Source organism: Piliocolobus tephrosceles, chromosome 7, assembly GCF_002776525.5.
Source record: "Piliocolobus tephrosceles isolate RC106 chromosome 7, ASM277652v3, whole genome shotgun sequence".
Classification (NCBI taxonomy): Eukaryota; Metazoa; Chordata; class Mammalia; order Primates; family Cercopithecidae; genus Piliocolobus; species Piliocolobus tephrosceles.
Genome location: NC_045440.1, coordinates 123,169,233 through 123,190,829, shown reverse-complemented (window position 1 = coordinate 123,190,829; position 21,597 = coordinate 123,169,233). Strand labels below are relative to the sequence as shown.

The 21,597-nt window shown below is 36.3% G+C and overlaps 1 protein-coding gene across 6 annotated transcripts in view; it reads left to right on the top strand.

Moving 5' to 3' along the window:
• Positions 1-18,638, top strand: part of TAF2 (TATA-box binding protein associated factor 2) — a 108,424-nt gene extending 89,786 nt beyond the window's left edge. For all 6 annotated transcript variants that reach the window (XM_023224730.1, XM_023224748.2, XM_023224753.2 and 3 more), the window contains 4 exons: positions 563-792; positions 3,077-3,182; positions 6,773-6,895; positions 17,220-18,638. In XM_023224730.1, coding sequence (XP_023080498.1) covers positions 563-792; positions 3,077-3,182; positions 6,773-6,895; positions 17,220-17,482 — 722 coding nt within the window. In that variant the 3' untranslated portion in view covers positions 17,483-18,638. The remainder of the gene's footprint in view (positions 1-562; positions 793-3,076; positions 3,183-6,772; positions 6,896-17,219) is intronic.
• Positions 18,639-21,597: the final 2,959 nt, after the last annotated feature.

Below are 21,597 nucleotides of genomic sequence, written 5' to 3'. Positions count from 1 at the left end.
GTTCTACCCAGGCAGTTATTTTCTAGTCAGGCCCACGTCTGCTGCCCATTGTCATGCTTGTGGTTTGCTTATTTCTGTTATTTAAAACTCAGAAATAAGTTCTCACTACAGTAACACAAATATAAAGGTGTTTAGCAAAATATTTTCCTCCTCTTCAATAAGTCCAATAGTAGTTGTATGGTTTCTTACTATATGTAAACTTGAAAGTAGTAAGTTCTAGAGATCAGAAAATTTGTTTCCATGATAGGGAATGCAAAGGCTCATGGAGGCTGTCTTCCTAACAGGCTGTTAATGAAGAGAATCAGACAAGATGAACAGAGAATGAGTGAATGTGGGATAATTACTGAGGATAAAGAATAAAAGGGAAGATTTAAGGCTATAAAAAATACAATTTTCGGAATGTTAGATTTTTGGTTCATGTCTAGTATTCATTTTGTAAGATGAAAGGTGTGATAAAGACTTTTCCAGTTATAAAGTTCCTTTTGTTGTACAGGTTCTGGGACAGTTAAAATGTATGAATCAATGTGCATGTTGACTTAATTCTTTATTACGTACTTTTTAGGTACTTCACATGACTGGAGGTTACGGTGTGGTGCTGTGGACTTGTACTTCACACTTTTTGGCCTCAGTAGACCTTCCTGTTTACCCTTGCCAGAGCTTGGGTTGGTTCTTAATCTAAAGGAGAAAAAAGCTGTCTTGAATCCTACCATAATTCCAGAGGCAGTAGCCGTCAACCAAGAAGCTGCAAATAATCCAAGCAGTCACCCACAGCTAGTTGGATTTCAGAATCCTGTAAGAATCACGTGTATTACAGAAGATGTAGTTTCATTATATAGAGCCATCTAGAGAAGAGAACTGTTTCCTGTGAACTAGTGAATTTTATAGCCACTAACACAGTTTCTTGTATCCTTTTAAAACATGCTGGCTGACATTTGATTAGCACTGTGCAAATTATAAAATGCTACTGGCAACTATAAAACTGCACATAACAAATGATGTGCTTCTGGTCCCTTTACTCCTATTGTGATAATCTAATGATTTTTTTTATACTTGAGCATAGAATTTCTTCTCTGAGTAGCAAAAGATAGAAATGAATATTTAACCTTTTTTTTTTGAGACAGAGTTCCATTCTTATTCCCCAGGCTAGAGTGCAATGGCTTAATCTCAGCTCACTGCAGCCTCTGCCTCCTGGGTTCAAGCAATTCTCCTGCCTTAGCCTCCTGAGTAGCTGGGATTACGGGTGATTGCCATCATGCCTGGCTAAGTTTTTGTATTTTTAGAAGAGACGGAGTTTCACCATGTTGGCCAGGCTGGTCTCAAACACCTGACTTCAGGTGATCCACCCACCTTGGCCTCCCAAAGTGCTAGGATTACAGGCGTGAGCCACCACACCCAGCTGAATATTTAACCTATTACATATTAACCCATCTTGTCCCATATGTGTTAATGGCAAGCCATGTGAAAACAGGGGCCTTGTCTTTTTAAAATTGTTGCTCTGTGTAATACCTAGCACAGTTCTAAACATATGATAAATGCCTGGCAAATGCTTGTTGAATGAAATAAAGAATGAATGAATGAATGACTAGGTAAATTAATAATCTGCTGATTTGGGAGGAGACTGTGTGTTACATTTTAAAATGTTTTATATATATACACACACACACACACACACACATATATATATGTTTGTTTGCCTTTAGAGAAGCTTTTATTTCTGCCTTTGTATTATAAAATTACCATTTTGTAGAAAGACTTATAAGATACATATTAATCATTTTATTGTAATTTAAAGAAATTTTTCCTGAAATTTTTTTTATTGATTACAAAATGTCTCCAATATTTCAAGCTTCATTTTTCACCAATATTTAGACCAGATTACTTGCCTGGCAATTCCCTACTGGTGTTTTGACACTTTAAATTGCAGATTCTCTCTATGCTAATTAGTAATAGTTCATGTTAAATTTGCTTACTCACCTAAATTTTCTGAAGTATCATCATACTTATTTGTTGTCAATTTAAAATATGTCCTAGAGTTTGGGTTATGAAGAAGTAAGACAAATACTTACATAGAAAAAAAAAAGTCTCATTAAAGAGCTCTTTCAGATCTACATATTTATCAACCTGTGAAAATGGATATATTTATAATTCTTGCTCATATATGTTAATTTATCCACATTCACACTGCAGGTTAAGAGGAGAAAATGCATCAAAGGACGTGTTCTTTGGGGAAAGCTCTGAAAGTTCACTTAAATACCTCCCTTCTCCCCCTAAAAAAGACCAGCAGACAAGAAAAGATTACATTTATTTTAAGCCCATTGCTGATAATTTCTAGCCACTGGGCATGCTCTAATCTGCATGGTTGCTATAGCTATTAGTTTTCAGCTGTAATATGAGCTACTCATCTTCAGAAATCTAATTTTGATCTTGAATATTGCCGCAGGAAGATGATCACCTTGCCAAGGAAGCATCATGTAATATATCAGCTCATCAGCAGGGAGTGAAGAGGAAGTCTGATACACCACTGGGGTCCCCACTAGAACCTGGTCAAATACTGGAGAAGAATGAGGATAGCAGTAAAGTCAAACTCAAAATCAGAGTAAGAAATACAGGTTAAACCTGTATTAACAGTGTAGGATATTCACCTTCTTGTAAATCTTTTTGAATACTTGCAGTGGTTTTTCCTTAGCAGGAACACATGCGACAGACTGCATTATAAAACTCAGATGTCCGTCTGAGACATTCAAACGAAATATTTAACTTATATTATCACATAATTCTTCTCTATTTGGGGGAGGAACTATGTGTGCACGTTTCACCACAACTCATCACTTTTTCCCACAAAATAGGAGTAGATTTTAGTTGCTATTACATTTCCAGTAATTTCTAATTGGAGGCTGGACCACATAATCTTTTCTTTCTCTTAATATCTTTGAAGAAAGAAACTACTTTTTATTTTAAGATTATATGGGGGTATATCCTATGGCCTCTCTGCTACTTTTCCTAAGAGCTAAGAACCAAACATAACATGATGTAATGGTTCTTTTATTCCTCTGTTTTATGTGTGTGTGTGTTTTAGTTTTCAAGTTCTCAAGATGAGGAGGAGATTGATATGGATACTGTTCATGATAGCCAGGCCTTTATTTCCCATCATTTAAACATGCTTGAAAGGCCATCAACTCCAGGTAAGATTAGTATTCTGCAATCATTGAAGAGATGGAGACATTGATACCAGTTTTTTAATGTGTGTTACTTTATTTTCAAATGAACAACTATAAAGTTTAAAATTAGCCATCTTAAAATATTAAATTGTATCAGGTTATAACATAAATTGGCAAAATAACAAATAGAAAAAGTGCTTCTTTTGGCTGTTTTATTTTGGTCTTTTTTAAGTATTTGTTTGTATAAAATCCATCATTCAGATTCTTTCTAGTAGCTCTGATTTCTTTTTTGTGTGTGTATGTTGTAGACTTGACTTCATGTAACCATAGTTACATTAATTTTTTTAACTGCAGTTAATGCTGTTTGTAGCACCACTTTCTCTTTTTGCCTGCCTATCTCATATAATATTATGTCAGTCATTTTCATAGGTCATTCAAAAAGCATTATGTTTTCTTTTGAAAATACTACCTAAGGGCTGGGCATGGTGGCTCACGCCTGTAATCCCAGCACTTTGGGAGGCCAAGGCGGGTGGATCACGAGGTCAGGAGTTCAAGACCAGCCTGGCCAAGATGGTGAAACCCCGTCTCTACTAAAAATACAAAAAAATTAGCCGGGCATGGTGGCATGGGCCTGTAATCCCAGCTACTCCGGAGTCTGAGGCAGAGAATTGCTTAAACCTGGAGGGGCAGAGGTTGCAGTGAGTCGAGATCGCGCCACTGCATTCCAGCCTGGGCGACAGAGCGAGACTCCGTCTCAAAAAAAAAAATAAGAAAATACTACCTAAGACAACATAGAGTCAATATACTAAAATTTACCTTGTCATTTCCTTGTTGATAGGCCGTTAGGTTGTTTTTCATTTTCATATATTTTTGGTAATTCTGCACTTTATCTTTTTGTTAGATTATGTTTCTTGGATAAATTCCCCAAAATGTATTATTAGTGAAAAGATTAATGTTAGCTATATTGTGAGATACATGTCTTTAGATTTTCATAGCTCTTGATACGTATTGCCATGTTTTTTGAGAGATTATACCAGTTTATATCATAAGCTTTTTCTAAATTTTAAGGAATAAAAGCCTTTGATAAAAGTTATGACATACAGTCATAAAACAAATATCTGCGTACGTGCCACCCAAGTTAACATGTACACTATATATCATGCACGGATGTTTCCTGTGTGCTTCATCCCTGGTCCTGTTGTGCCTTTCCACTACCAGTAACTACTGTATCGCATTTTCTTTTTTTTTCCCCCCTTAATTTCATTCTGTTGCTTTTCTTTATAGTGTTCCACATAGGTATGTGATCCTGTATGTTTAGTTGCACTTGTTTTTTGAATTTTTAAAGAAATGGTATAACATGACTTGCTTTTTTTTACTCGGTATTATGTTTCTAAAATTCTTACTGGTATATAAATTGTAATTCATTAATTGTCTTTATGATCATTATCTGTCATAGCACTTGTCATCAGTGTACTAATTCAGAACTTTTAGAGTAACTGTAAAATAACTCATGTTTACTGTTTTTGTTTTTTGGGGTTTTTTTTGGTTTTTTTTTTTTTTTTAAGATGGAGTCTCACTCTGTCGCCCAGGCTGGAGTGCAGTAGTGCCGTCTCTGCTGATTGCAGCCTTTGCCTCCTGGGTTCAAGTGATTCTCTTGCCTCAGCCTCCCAAGTAGCTGTGACTACAGGCGCGCACTATGCCTGGCTAATTTTTGTGTTTTTAGTAGAGACAGGCTTTTGCCATGTTGGCCAGGCTGGACTCAAACTCCTGACCTCAAGTGATTTGCCTGCTTTGGCCTCCCGAAGTGTGGGGATTATAGGCATGAGCCACCGTGCCCTTCCAGGTTTACTTTTTAAGCATATCTTCTATTATGGGTATGACTGTTTGTCTCTTTTTTTCTGGGTAATGTTTCTGTTTTTTTGTTTGGAAATCCTTTTCATTGCCCATGGTTGTTGTATTTTAGGATGTTTACATATGAATGAGATTTTTTTCTCTTTTGTTTTTAACATGTTACATTTGTGCTAAAGACCTTATTACTCCTGTTGCTTTGCTTTTTATTTGGCTTTTTGTTTTAATTTTATTTATGAGACCTAAATTATTTTTTCATTATCTAGTAATCTAAGATGAGCTACTAGAATTTGAGAACTTGCTGCAGGTAGGACATGAATCTAAGATACATTTTGAAGACTGATAGGTCATGAATTCTTTGGGTTTTATAGTTGAAGCTTAACAGTTATTTTATCTATTCTGTCCATTTAAGTAGACAAGTAGAGAGATGCTAAGTGACTTGCCCTGGATGACATACCCAGGTAGTGGCCAACTAAGGGCTAAATCTTAGGACAAGTGAAGGAATGTGACAAGTGAAGGAATTAAGACATAAAGAGATAAAATACCTTACTCAGAATGTATTTCTGATTTTTTTGATAAGTTTGGAATCAAAACCTCAATCTCCAGATTCCACTACAGTGCTGGTCACATTACACAATTAGACCATTTTCTGTTTTAAATGTCTTCTGAGGCCGGGCGCGGTGGCTCAAGCCTGTAATCCCAGCACTTTGGGAGGCCGAGACGGGCGGATCACGAGGTCAGGAGATCGAGACCATCCTGGCTAACATGGTGAAACCCCGTCTCTACTAAAAAATACAAAAAATTAGCCGGGCGAGGTGGCGGGCGCCTGTAGTCCCAGCTAACTCGGGAGGCTGAGGCAGGAGAATGGCGTGAACCCTGGAGGCGGAGCTTGCAGTGAGCTGAGATCCGGCCACTGCACTCCAGCGTGGGCGACAGAGCGAGACTCCGTCTCAAAAAAAAAAAAAATAATAAAATAAATAAATAAATAAATAAATAAATAAATAAATAAATAAATGTCTTCTGTAGTCCCTAAACTATCTTGGATCTATTTGTTGAGTAAATTTTATAATGGTATTTGTTACCAAAATTTGGGGGGCTGGACAAACTACTCTATACAGAGTTCCACATAAATAATAAAAAATATGAAATGGTTTCTGCCCCAGAATACAGGGATTAATTTATATGTTCAGGAAGTCATTCAAGCTTATTGCCTTTCTTGAATGCTTATTCTACTCAGACTTAAGCTTACAGGAACCATGACAAAGGATTAAATTAAATGAGATTTTTAGTAGTTTTAAAATAGTTTTTTTTTTTTTCTTCTAAAGACACAGAGTTGCACTCTGTGGCCCAGGCTAGATTGCAGTGACATGATCATAGCTCACTCCAACCTCAAACTCCTGGGCTCAATACATCCTCCCACCTCAGCCTCCGAAGTAACTAGGACCACAGTTACATGCCACCATACCTGGCTGATTTTATTGATTGATTGATTGATTGATTGACTGATTGTAGTAGAGATGTGGTCTCACTGTGATGGCTAGGCTGGTCTTGAACTCCTGGCCTCAAGCGATCCTCCCTCCTCAGCCTCCCAAAGCATTGGGATTAAAGGTGTGAGCCACTCCACCCAGCTAGTATCCTTTCAACTGTTAGAATTTTTCTGTGGATGAACTGTTTCTGTCTTTAAGGCTAGTTTATAAAAACCTGTCAGCCTTTCTTTTCTTTTGGGAAACAAATAAATCCCTCTTTTTTCTCGTTTGGCATTTTAGGGCTCTCGAAATATCGGCCAGCTAGCTCCCGATCTGCTTTAATACCGCAGCACTCAACAGGCTGTGACAGCACACCCACCACAAAACCCCAGTGGAGTTTGGAACTTGCACGGAAGGGAACAGGTAAAAATAATTAATCAGAATTAATATTATTTTGTTGAAGAATAACTCTATAAATGTAATAAAGTTACTTCATCAACTTTAAAAAAACCCTTTAAAATTATAGATCTTAGGATTTGGCTTTTTTTGTAATACATTGAGCCTATATTATCTAACTTTAAAGACTATTTTAAAATAGACTTTTCTTTTTCAAAAGTAATGTATTCCTATTATAGAAAACTTGGAAATAACAGAAAATTAAGTGAGAAAAAAAAATCCCCCATAGGCCATTTAAATATAATTTAAAAGATAATGCCATTTAATTATAATGAACATTTTGCTCTTTCTTTGCCATGCTTTTTCTAAGAATATTATGACAAATGCCAACTTCAATAGAAACCATTTAATTTGTACCTTTATAAAAAAGATATAAAGGCATGAAATAAAAAATCAACCACTTATCCCCCACTCATACAATTGGTGATTCATTCATGAAGACTTGATGCTATATTCCCTTATATCATTTCACAGTAATTGGGCTTAAGTTTGTGAAATGTAATTCAATTCAGATGTGTTTGTTACCTATTCTGTTTCACATTGTTTTCTGCTTATTCTGTTTCATCACTTACAAAGAGAGGATTATAATCCAAATGAAGTGCAAACATTTGATGCTGATGAACTACCATGAAACAAAGATTCAGTCCTCAAAATCTGAAGGAACAGGGAGTGAAAAACAAGATACATAAACAAAATCATTTTTAAAGAATAGTTTTTCCAGAAGTAGACAGACTTTACAGTCTATGAACTTCTGATTATATTCCAGTTGATGGATTTTGCTTATATAAATTATGTTTTTATTTAATATTTTAAAGAGTGCCGTTTATTGCTTTGAGGAGCTTATGAATCAACTGTTATTAATAGGGGACTTCAAGCAAAAGCAGCACGTTAAACTGTTTTGATGTTGAAACCCCCTGGACTGTTGATTACTTACCGTTCTTTGTGTGTTCTATGCATTTATTGGAATAGATTCACCCAAAATATGTTTCAGAAGGAAATCAGCTGGGGACTTTTGCCCTTACTTTAATGAATGAATTTTGATATTTCTTGGCCCTTCCAGAATTTTCGTATTCTTTTGGTTTTGTTTTTGGTTTTGGTGTAATTTTACTTTGTTATCATTATGCTTATTCAAATTTTACTAGATGTAAAGAATTTTCTACATTTTTAAAAATTATAAAGCTTAGAGAATTTCAAACTCCTTGACACAGTTTGAGGATGATGCTTCTGCTTACCTTTAAAAGAAAAAATTCTCTCTGAATTTCCAAGAGTCTAATCAATTTCTGTTCCAAAAACAATACGTTTGGTTTTTCTTAGCAGTGTGGCACATTAACCTATGTAGAAGCAAATCTGAACACTTTTTTTGTGCCCACCAGTGTGCCTTTTTATCATTGTTCCTTATTGCTTTTAAAAACACATTTTCACTTTTTTTCAGGTCTTTATAGGCTTTTAGTTATCATGGCATCATATGGGAAGACTGGGGAGAAAGAAACACAGCCCTAATGATGGGGAATAGGAACGCATTAACATTTTAATTTTGGCTGCTATTAGTGTAGGGTCCTTTCTTGGCATGAGGCAAAAATATATACCAGTTAGATGGACTGATCTAGTAATCTTAACTTTGAATATATTCTTTAATGTGACTGTAATTTCCTTTAAATGTGTTTTTGCTATTCCGTACTCTGAGGTCAATGAGCAAGTCTTAAAATTCAACAGTGATATTATAAGAATGTAGAAAACCTTCATTTTACAAATAACAGTGTTTTGAAGGTTTATTTGTAAATATATTTATTTTGGAATTTTGAATGCAGTTTTTCTATAGGTAATTTTTTCTTTTCTTTCTTTCTTTCTTTTTTTTTTTTTTTGAGACAGTATCGCTCTATCACCTAGGCTGGAATGCAGTGATGCGATCTTGGCTCACTGCAGCCTCTGCCTTCTGGGTTCAAGTGAGTCTCATGCCTCAGCTTCCTGAGTAGCTGGGATTACAGGCGTGCATCACCACACCCGGCTGATGTTTTTTTTTCTTTTTTAGTAGAGACAGAATTTCACTATATTGGCTAGGCTAGTTTCAAACTACTGGCCTCAGGTGATCACCAGCCTCAGCCTCCCAAAATGCTAGGATGGCAGGCGTGAGCCACCAGGCCTGGCAACATTGTATTTGTTAAAGTAACTTTCCCAAACTAGCCAGACAAAAACCTTACAACTCCTACCATACATCAAGAATACAAATATCAGAGGCCGGGCGTGGTGGCTCAAGCCTGTAATCCCAGCACTTTGGGAGGCCGAGATGGGTGGATCACGAGGTCAGGAGATCGAGACCATCCTGGCTAACACGGTGAAACCCCGTCTCTACTGAAAAATACAAAAAACTAGCCAGGCGAGGTGGCGGGTGCCTGTAGTCCCAGCTACTCGGGAGGCTGAGGCAGGAGAATGGCGTGAACCCGGGAGGCGGAGCTTGCCGTGAGCTGAGATCCGGCCACTGCACTCCAGCCTGGACGACAGAGCGAGACTCTGTCTCAAAAAAAAGAATACAAATATCAAACCTAGCCCTTGTGTGTATTGATGTTTCTGTGAGAAGATTCACTCAGAGCTCGAACTTTTGGGATATGGGAGCACAACTTTAGCCTAACCCAGGTCAAGTCAAAATGACAGTGAAAAAGGGATTTCTTCTCTTCCTGCCTCCCAGCAGGAGCTGAAGGTCTCTTACCATGGCAGCCACCTTTCTTGGGGTTGAGAGTTGCCCTTTCTCGGAGCTGAGAGTTGTGGGTTTAGGAGGGAGACAGCACTGGTGAGGGAAGCTGTGACCTCTCTTCAGTCTCTAGGGATTCTAAATCAGAGGTCACAAATGAGGTTTTTTGGCCCATATCCAGTTCATCCAGCTGAGGCATCTTCCTGTAAGTCTCACAAAAGTTTTTTAACTAGATAACTAAAAATAAAGAGGTTACACAGAAAAATATGGATTTCCTTTTACTCTGATGGAGACATTCGGGAAACAAAGAAAAAATAAATTCTGGATTTATAGCTTTTCTTGAAAAAGAGTGAGAGGCCCTTTTAGTAAGGCGTGTGATCTCTTATGCTGCACCCAGTAGTCTGTTTACTCATTTATGCTGTTCCTCAGGCAAAGGCTTTTGAGTTTCCAGCCTCTGCTTTTTATTTTATTTTATTTTATTTTATTTTATTTTATTTTATTTTATTTTATTTTATTTTATTATTTTATTCATGAGTTGAGATGAAATCCTAGATGGCTCCCTTAGAGCCAAGGAGCCAGATGATAATTGAGAACTGGAATGTGTTACAGACCTTGTCTAGGAGGGATAGAAAAAGAATGTGTGTTTAAAGAAGAGACGGAAACTGTTTAAGTAGAGAACATGTTATGGTTTACTTTTTAACCTTGCTTCCCCAGTTTTCCCTTTCCTTGCATTTGATAGTAGAATATTTTAGGGCAGAATCATATGTGGGTATTAGATTAAGCCATTGGGATGAGAAGGGAGAAATGGCAAGAGTATTTTCCTTCATTACTTTATGATTTATTTTCCTTTTCCTGAGGTAAGGAAGGGGATACAGAGAAATGGCCATTATGGTTCCCATGGTTTTAGGGATGAACATACAATATTCTCTCCCTTCTCACCACAGCAGCTCCCTGTCTACTACTGCGGAGCCTGAGGTGACTGGACTGTCTCCCAGGTTGCTGTAGGGATTGCAGTGCTGGAGAGGAGAGGCCAGGCAAGGGGAACAAGGAGCAAGGGAATTCCCTAGTGGTTTTTGTGGGAAAGAAGCAGAGAGTTTCTGCAGCTGCCTCGCTAGGGCTGCAGTATTATGTAATGCCTTCTTGCATAAGTCAGAAAAACACAATTCTGGTAAATTTTTTAATTAAAAAAAAAAAAACAACTTTTTTACAGCTTGAGAGCTTGCTCTAGAGGTCTTTCTTTTGAAACTAATATGAAAAACAGACTTTGATTTTTTTATGCTTAAATTATAATGATATAACTCTACATTTTTTTACAGTGATCTAAACAATCTGCAGAACAGAACTTACACCTTTCCTAATAAAAACTGCAGGTTTTGTGTTAAATTTAAACATATACCTAAGGTGAATGAATTTACTGGAATTATCAGATTATTCACGGTTTCTTACCAGCACTTTCATCACATGGGCTGAAAAGCTTCCACATTAGACTTATATTAAGTACCTCTTTCTGTTTGTTTTACATTTGTTAACTCGACTGCAGCCAACCCTTATCCATGGTGCATTTTATTTGGTCTCCAGGAAAGATTTTACATTAGTAGAACAATACAACTCTGAATATCTCTTTTGTTCTTTCCATATAACATGAAATAGGAAAATTTTTTTATTGTGAACTAAGTGTATCTCCTTTCTCTGATGTATTTGCTATTTAGAAGAGTGACGTGTATTTCACCTTAGTAAAAGGACTTTCAATAGCCTAAAGATGAGTGGTGCCTGTGGATGGACAAGTTAGCAGGCATCTTGTAAACCTGTGAAAGGATATGTGAAATTATGTGTAAATGTTTGTATCAAGGGATGGTAATATATGTATTGTCTTGATAGTTCTGTAGATGACCTCATTATGCTCCTGTGAAAGTAAACTTTTGTGTGTCCCAAATCTAATTATAAGGAAATTACACTTTCTTACCACCTTAGATTAGACCTGGTAAACATTATTTAGGAAAGATAGATAATAAGCAAAACATATATATGTACATATATAGAGAAAAAGAATATATAAACATATATTCTCTATATAGAGAGAGAATAAATAAAACATACTATATATATACAATTGTATATATAATATATATACTTATACTACATACAATTATAGTATATAGTATACAATTATAGTAAATAGTATAAATGAAAACTTAAGAGCTAAAGGTTGTTGGTGATGATAGGGTAGCACAGATCATTTGTTCTCCTGTTACTGCCAATTAATATATTTGTATAAGTGTCTTTTCACATATGCATGAGCATATTAATGGGATTAAATTTCTAGAAAACTTTCTAAAGGAATATAAGCATGTAACACTTTCATGGTATTGCCAGATTGCTTTAATTTCTCCTTTAAAAAAAAGCTTTGGGCCAGGCACGGTGGCTCATGCCTGTAATTCCAGCACTTTGGGAGGCCAAGGTAGGTGGATCATTTGAGGTCAGGAGTTCAAGACCAGCCTGACCAACATGGTGAAATCCCACTTCTACTAAAAATACAAAAATTAGCTGGGCGTGGTGGTACGCATCTGTAATCCCAGCTACTTGGGAGGCTGAGGCAGGAGAATCTCTGGGAGGCGGAGGTTGCAGTGAGCCAAAAGCACACCACTGCACTCCAGCCTGGGCAACAGAGCGAGACTCTGTCTCAAAAAAAAAAAAAGAAAAAGAAAAAAGCTTTATTATAGAAAACTGTAAAGTAGTCAGACAAGTATAATGAGGCCCCTGTATGTGTTACTCAGCTTCAACAATAATTGGTTCATGGTCAGTCTTATTTAATCTTACCCATTTCTACCCTTCTGAATTATTTTGAAGTGAATCCCAAATATCATGTAATTTTATTCATAAATTATTTAGTATGTATCTCTAAAAGGTAGCACTTTAAAAAGTCATAACCACAGTAATGTTATACCTAAAAAAATTTACTAAGTCTTTTATATCATTAAATATCCAGTCACTGTTTAAATTTCAGTTGACTCTAAATGCCATTATTTATTTTTATTTTTAACAATTTATTTGTTTAAATCAGTGTCCACATAAGGTCCACATTCCAGTTGGCTGATACAGCCTTTGTGTCTTTTTTAATATAACATTTCTAGTTCATACCTCTTTTCTTTTCCTCCCTTACAATGTATTTGTTAAAGAAGCCAGGTTTTTGTTCTGTACTTTTTATTCTAATGTTTCCAATTCATACCTCTTTTCTTTTCCTCTCTTACAATGTATTTGTTAAAGAAACTAGGTTTTGTTCTGTACTTTTCAAGTCTGTATTTTATTAATTTTATACCCATGATATAATTAACATGTTAAGGTCTCTAGTTTCTGTCAATTTGTAGTTGTATCTAGAATTCTAATTGGATTCAGGTTTATAAAGGGTGTGTGTTCTTTAGTCTGGAAGCATACAATGTCTGGTTGACTCTTTGAGGTTAACCACTATAGATGTTCAACCTAGATTCCTTAATTCATCAAGTTGCAAGATAGTGATATTTCAATTTATACTTTCATTTTTATTTATAAGCTGGATTACTTCTGTAAAGCTAAATTTCTCCTCATTTACTATTACCCAGTGATATAAGTCTATAGGAAAACAAAGCTTAATTCTTCTATGTATTTAATAATTTTCAAAATAATGAGTTACTGACTAGCAGTCTCCAATGCTGATCAGTCATTTTCAGTCTGTCACAATTATTGTCCTTATCATATTCAGTTTGTTCCATTTTTGGACTGAGTTCATCTGACAAGACTTTAACGTCCTTGCAGTTACACCCTGTGTTTCAAGCTCATGTTGTAAATATTCTACCATAGACCTGAGATTAGCCATTTGTCCTAGGAGCCCTGGTTTCTAATTCCTTTGTCCTTGGTGCTAACTAATCCATTGTCTTCTTAGTAGACTTCATGTATCTCAAGAGAAATGCAAGATTTATTACCAATATTTCTTTGATGCAAAGTGTAAGGCCACTGTCTAGACAAAAAAATTGGATTTACTTTTGAAGTGGTTGTAAGTATTCTTTGGAAAGATCATACCTACAAATGCTCATTTGCCCATTAGGCAACTGAGAAGTACAGGTTCCAACATAATGATTGGCTTTCTGCAATCCAAGTAGTTTGGCAGGTATTTAGGATTAAATGATAAAACTTCTCTCTTCTCTGAAATGCAAAAGAGAACCTCAAGCTCCCAAGAGTGCAGTGTCCACACTCTTGGGGATATTAAAATGTGAATAATCTGTGAGCACAGAAACTGTTCACATGTTCTAAAAGATTGGAGCAGTGCCTGACACAGAGGAAGTACAGGAGTCAAATACCACTTGAATGGATGAGCTATAATAGTTTTTGTGCATTATTCTTCTCTCCTCAAAATCAGTGACCTTCAAGTTATATTTGGTTGGACTAAGCTCACCTGACATTTAAAAAGAAACACAACTGTATAATTCTGTTATATTAATTCGTTCATTCATTTAACAAGCTTTGTTAAGGGGGTGTGCTAGGGGATGATAGAAACTGTGCTATATGTTGGGACACAAAGATGAAAAAGGCAAACTTCCTGTCCTCAAGAGGCTATAAATTTAATGGAAGAGACTCAAAGACAACAGAAATACAGCAGTCCATGTTTGTGTAGATGGACACTGTAGCATCGTGGTTAAAAGTAAGACCCTGGAGTCAGGCTCTTCAGATTTGTAGCTCAGACCTGCCAGTACCACCTTGGGCAAATTACTTAAATCTCTCTTTGACTTAATTCCCTTATCTGTGTTATGCTGTAGAAACATGAAGGAACCAGTTCCTTTGGGAAATTTGAAGAAAACCTTTCAAAGAAACATTTGAGTTAGGTTTTAAATTATTGAAGAGACTAAAATGTTCTTTGTTTCGTTATCTCTTCCTTTAGGTTGCAGCTTAACCATTACTTTCCTGGAGAACTTTGCCTGTCTGATCCCCCCTTCCCCCAGCTAATTTAAGTCTCCTGTTGTGCTCCTGTTTCACTTTATGTTTTGCCTTTTTATTTACTCAGGTTCACTTACTCAATTTATTTCTTATTTGCTAGTCTGCAATCTCCTAGGAGGGAGGAGGGCTGATATCTGTCTAGTTTATCAATGTTTTCCCCAGTTCCAGTTAGATTCTGATGTTTGTTAAATGGGTGTATCAGTTAGACAAGGAATAAGGAAAGAAGGACATCCCAAGCATAGGGAATAGCATTTAGAAATACACAGTGTTATGAAAAGTTTAGCCTAGAGTAGTATATAGAAAGGAAGAATGGGAGGCTGGAAAGGTAACTTCAGGACAGATTATGAACTGTCAATAAGTAAAATTAGTACTGCAATGTAATTTTTAGAAAGCTTCTGTGGTGATATCTGGTTTGGTGAAAACCATGATTTGGGGGCAGGTTTGGATCAAAATTAGTGCTGAGAAATTTACTTTTTTTAAAAAAGAAACTACATTGAAATCTATTTTAGTGAAAAGCCTTTTTTTTTTTTTTTTTTTAGCTAGTTTGGATTAATGTATATAATATATATTTTCAGAAATTCCTGCACTGAAGTCCAAGGAGTTTGTCTTTTGTACTGTCAGTAAAACCAACTGGGTTTTTAAGCAGATAAAAAGCAGCTTTGTTTAGGAAGCCCATGATGCAGCAGGGTTTCCCAGCCTGGACACTATTGACATTTTAGGCATAATTGTTTGTTGGAGGTATAGGGGTGTCTTGTGCATTTTAAAGTGTTTGCCAGCATCTCTGGCCTCTACTCGTAGGATGTCAGTAACAAAATGTCTCTGAACATTGCCAATTTTGTCCCCTTGGGGGCAGAATCACCCCTGGTGTTCTGAGAACCACTGCTGTGAACTACATATACATTAGACACTTAACCCATAAGATATTTCAGGCAGAGAAACCTTAGTGACTAGGAGGAGACTAGTACCAAGTACCTATAATACTAGTACCCATAATCCCAATGAGGTGAGGTGGTCTGAATTAATACAGTTGCAGACTGAATTAGGATGAGGGGTGGATTTAAGAGATACTTATGAGAATCAACAAGATTTGGTAACCAGGTAGCTCTGGAAGGGAGGGAATCTGAGATGAATCTTGGGCTTAAGTTGGCTGCATGTAAAGCAATGCCATTAACCTATAGTAATAGAGATTTGTTTCTCAGAGTATGGCCCAAGGATTATAGGCCTGTGGGTCTGGAGGAAAAAGCAAATCTGTACACTAGAGTTGGAGAACTACTATTATAAATTCCTAGACTGATAGAATGTTAAAACTGTAGAGAACCTTTGAGGACATTTGATCTAGATTTTTAGATGATAAACTAGGCCCAGAGAGATGAAGTATAGCTAAAGGCTAACAGGACAACCTAGTCTAGAGTATGGGCCTGCTAATTCTGTTTCTTTCTTTCTTTGTACTGACACTACTCTCATCTGTGTAGAGAGACAGATGTTCCCTTTATAGACTCCCCACCTTTTCTGGGTTTCTTAAGCTGTGTGTTCTGAATCTTCTTAGAGTTCATGTTGTCTATCCCTAGAAATTGTCTTAAGGAGCTATACAAATGTTTGATTTTCACTGAGATACCATTATCAGTAGCTAGAATATCATGTTTATGTGTATATCAGTTGTTCTTCAGATGGCACAAAGAAAATAGAGTCATCCCTTGGTATACGCAGGGGGGATTAGTTCCAAGACCCCTCCCTGGTGTACGAAAATCCATGCATACTCAAGTCCTGCAGTCGGCCCATATGAAAAACCAGCTCTTCTATCTATATGCAGGTTTGCATCCTTCAAATCTGTATTTTCAATCTGCGTTTGGTTAAAAACAAAAAAAGTCCACATATAAATGGGCTTATGCCGTTCAAACCCATGTTGATCAAGGGTCAACTGTATTATCATCTCCCCCTCCCCAATACCTTAGAGCAGAAATGTAGTTGAGTGAGTTATGTTTTCATTGACCAATGTTGGTGGTTTGTTGTTTGTTTGTTTATTTATTAAGATGGAATCTCACTCTATCACCCAGGCTGGAGTGCAGTGGCATGATCTCAGCTCACTGCAACCTTGGCCTCCCAGGTTCAAGTGATTCTCCTACCTCAGCCTCCCGAGTACCTGGGATTACAGGAGCCCGCCACCATGCCTGGCTAATTTTTGTATTTTTGGTAAAGATGGAGTTTCATCACACTGGCCAGGCTGGTTTTGAACTCCTGACCTCAAGTGATCCACCCGCCTTGGCCTCCCAAAGTACTGGGATTATAGGAGTGAGCCACCGCACCCAGCCCCAGTGTGAGTCTTAACCTGTAACACCATGTGTAATATTGTTTTTTCATAATACTTAGAAAATATTAGTTTTTAAAAGATTATTTGGTAACACACTGGTATATGGCTGCATTTGTAGACTGTAAGGAACTATATATTCAACTTCCTGGCCACAATGCTGAAAAACTGTGTGTAACTAATTACATGTCTTATTTAGATACTTCTCTCATTCCTAATAGAAGTGATAAAAACTTAGAAATCCCTCTTTACATACTGTCATCACCTTCCTCCTTCTTTATTCTGGCTTTCCTTATTATCAACAGGAATTCATTTGGGTATTTTTAATCTTGAAGGTAAAGAACAATCACCTTTGGAGATGGGTATGCATCCAGTGGCAAGTGCTCCACTCTCAGTCTTTACTAAGGAATCTACAGCCTCCAAACACAGTGACCACCATCACCACCATCACCATGAACACAAGAAGAAGAAGAAGAAGCACAAACATAAGCACAAACACAAGCATAAGCATGACAGTAAAGAAAAGGACAAGGAGCCTTTCACTTTCTCCAGCCCTGCCAGTGGCAGGTCTATTCGTTCTCCTTCCCTTTCAGACTGAGAAGGGGACAAAGAGACCTTTCCTTCCATGTCCAGAAGAATGTATGTAACTAAAGCTTTGTCCTCTCTGATGAATGATAAAAGGGAGGGGGGAAAGGATTTGCCTCTCCTACAGAAATTCTGAATTCATTTAAGTTCTAAGCATTTGATTTACATTATTTATACAGTTGGGATCTAATTAGGAAAATGTGTTTTGTAGTTCTGGATAGACTATTTCTTCCGCTGTTTCCTCCTCAAAACACACAGAGCAAACTCCTTTTCATAAAAGCCCTCGTATCCACTGACAGTGCCCATTCGCATCATGGTCTCCATGTGTACTGCCAAAGTCAATTATGTTTGAAAGCCTTTGGTGGATGTTATGGGGCAAAGTATGATTTACACAGAAGCAACTGCCAAATCTGTGGTGCAACCACTATCTCCAGTGAAATATTGTATAACACCATTTGGAACTACTGAAAAGACAGAGGCTTTTCTACAGGACTCTTCCTTATTGCACCATTTTTGTATTAACCATAGAAACTAAGCATCAGAATTTATGTACAAAGAATATGTTATTTTTCCTTCTGCTCTAAAATACTGAGATTTGGGAAAGCAATTCTTTTTTAAAAAAATTTTGAATAACTATCTTTTGATAACACATTCGGCGGTTACGATGTTGGAATTTAGCAGAACTATCAAATCCAAAATTGTTTTCAAATCAAGATGTTTAAATTATAAGTTGTTTTGTTTTGTTTTCCAATAAGTATGAATGAAAATATTCATATGTAAAATATGTTTTGCTAAATGTGGACAATTTACACACCCAACATTTACTCTTTCCAAAATTATTTCTGTAGGACACAAAGTATGATACCTTTAAAAAGGTGACCTTATATATTGTTTATTAACCTAGAAATAGACAATTTGGCTGTCATACCATAAGCATTTTAAAACACATATGAGACGTTTTGATTTCATTGTATGGTGGTGCATTTTTACTTTTATTTCTGAATTTTCCATATGCTTTAATACTTGTTTAAGAATATTTTTATATCTGTTCCATTTTTATCATTTCCCTTATCATTAGAAAGTTTGACAAAAATACTTGAATATTGGTTCTCTAAATATACTTTTAGTTGTGTTTAACTCATTTAATAAATAACTTTTTAAGTTGATCATTCTGTCTTTGTAGCTTTTTATATCTTGTGTTACCTTCTTGTGTGTGTATATATAATAAACCTGTCCACATACTTTGCAGAGAGCTTTGTGAATAGGTGGGATTTTTAGCTGGCCTCACTAGGAGGAATGATTTCAGTAGGCTGAGATGGAGTAAAGTTCTCTCAGCAGAAGAAACAGTATCTTCAAAGGTATGTAGGAAAGCATGGGTGTGGTCAGGAATTAGAAGGCTGTGCAGTTGGCCTGGAGTATAAGTGCAAAGAGAATATGATCAGATATTGAAGTGCCTGAATGACAGTTATTTAAAGTTTCAATTAATTGAATGTTGTCCAGCTGAAATTATTTTTGGAAAATAGGATATTTTAGAGTGTATAGTGATGCCATGTATAGAATTCCCAACTTTGAAAATTCTAAGCACACATTTCAAAATAATTACTTGTGTTATAGGAAGACATTGATAAATAATAGCTACCTATTATAATTCAAGCACCTCTTGTATGCTAGGCATTGTACCAGGAAGTTTATGTTATGTATATTATTTCTTAATCAGATGTTTATATTAGATATTTCTTCCAAGGAACTTTTTTTTATGGTGAAGTCTCGATTATTTAAGCTTTTAGTTGGGAGCAGACAATGCAAAGGTATTTTATTCACATTTTTGAAGTAGATAATTAAATACAATGCAGTTTCAATCTAAGTCTCCAGTCTCCTTTCCCAGAGGCAGTACTTTTTGACAGTATTATATATATCTTTCCAGCACTCGTCTATATATATATTTCCATATATTTTTACAGTATGTACAGATTTTTTAAAACAAGCAGTAGCATATAATACAGACTTGCAGAAATTGTTTTAATTATGCTTTATCTTCTATGGCTTTTGCATATTATTGCACAGTTACAAAGAACTTCCTTATTCTATGATTATATCATTATTTCACTTTTTTTAATGTTCTTAAAATTTTATGTTTCAGGTTTACATTCTTCATCCAACTTGAATCCATCTGCAATTTATTTTAATAAAAAAAGAGGGGCTCAACTTTTTTTTCTTCTATTTAATTTTTTCTTTTTTCTTTTTTTTTTTTTTGATAGAGACAGAGTCTCACCATGTTGCCCAGGCTGGTCTTGAACTTCTGGCCACAGGCCATCCTCCCACCTCAACCTCCCAAAGCATTGGGATTACAGGCATGAACCACACACCCAGCCTTGCCTCAACATATTTTTTAAGTTCCCTTTTAATTTCTTCATTGACTCATTGGTGGTTCATGCATTCAAGAGCATGTTGTTTAATTTCCATATACTTATGCGTTTTCTGAAGTTCTTGTTTTGAGTTCTAGTTTCATAATTGTGGTCAGAAAAATATGATTTCAAGTAGAATTTTCAGAATTTTGAAATGGACTGAAATGTAATTGAATTGACAGAAATCAAGAAGATTCCAGTCTTCTTAAATTTGCTGAAGCTTGTTTTGTGCCCCAGCATGTTAGATTCTGGAGAATGGTTCATACGTGCTCCGGAAGAATGTATACTCTATTGCTTTTGGATTGAATGTTTTGCTTAAGTCTGTTAGGTACATTTGGTCTAAAGTGTTAAAGTTCAGTGTTTCCTTGTTAATGTCTGAATGATCTGTCCATTATTGAAAGTGGGGTATTGAAGCCTCCTTCAGTATATCTTGCAATACTGTATTACAGTCTGTCTCTCCTTCAGATTCTTTATTAAGATGCTTTGATGTTCAGTGCATATATATTAACAATTATTATACCCTCTGAATGAAGTGGCCCTTTTGTCATTTTGTCCTTTGCCTCTTTTTTATAGTTTTTGGCTTAAATTCTATTTTGTCTGATACAATTTTTAATGTCACCCTGATATGTATACTATTTGGACTATTTTTATCATCAAAGTATGGTTTCCTTTACAATTATATATTATTCTAAAAATTTTATTACTACTTAAAAATCAGGGCTTAAAAGTATTTTTACTGTCCCGGGCACAGTGGCTTACGCCTGTAATCCCAGCACTTTGGGAGGCCAAGGAGGGCAGATCACAGGGTCAGGAGTTTGAGACCAGCCTGACCAACATGGTGAAACCCCGTCTCTACTAAAAATACAAAAATTAGCTGGGCATGGTGGCACACGCCTGTAATCTCAGCTACTCAGGAGGCTGAGGCACGAAAATTGCTTGAACCCGGGAGGCGGAGGTTACAGTGAGCCGAGATTGTGCCACTGCACTCTGGCCTGGGCGACAGAGTGAGACTCCATCTCAAAATATATATATGTGTGTGTGTGTGTGTGTGTATATATGTGTGTATATATATATATATATTTACTGTAGTAAAATGACACATAATTAATGAGACCACCTTTGTTTATCATACTAGAATATTGTGGCTTTATAAAATTTCCGAGCAACTGCTGTTCCATATGCAAATTTTTTAACTTATTACCTGTGTAACTTAACCACAGTAATTGAATGTCAAGCCACTCAGCATTGTTTCTTTCTGAAACAAACTCGCTTTATTTGGTTTAGCCCAGTAATCTCTAAACATTTTTGCTTTTTTATTCCATTCATTTTCTTTAAAATATGAGTGTACATATCTAATGTATGTATATTTATTATATGTAAATATATATGTATTAATATAGTATGTTCATTATAAAGTATATGTAAAGCTGAGCATGGTGGCTCATGCCTGTAATTCCAGCACCTTGGGAGGCTGAGGTGGGAGGACGACTGATGCCAGGATTTCAATGTCAGCCTGGGCAACATAGCAAGACCCCATTTCTACAAAAAATGAAAATGAAGACAACCAGGCATGGTGGCATGAGCCTATAGTCTCAGCTACTCAGGAGACTGAGGTGGGAGGTTCGCTTGTGCCCAGAAGTTTGAGGTTGTAGTGAGCTATGATCATGCCAGTGCATTCCATTCTGGGCGATAGCACAAGACCCAGTCTTTAAAAATTTTATTT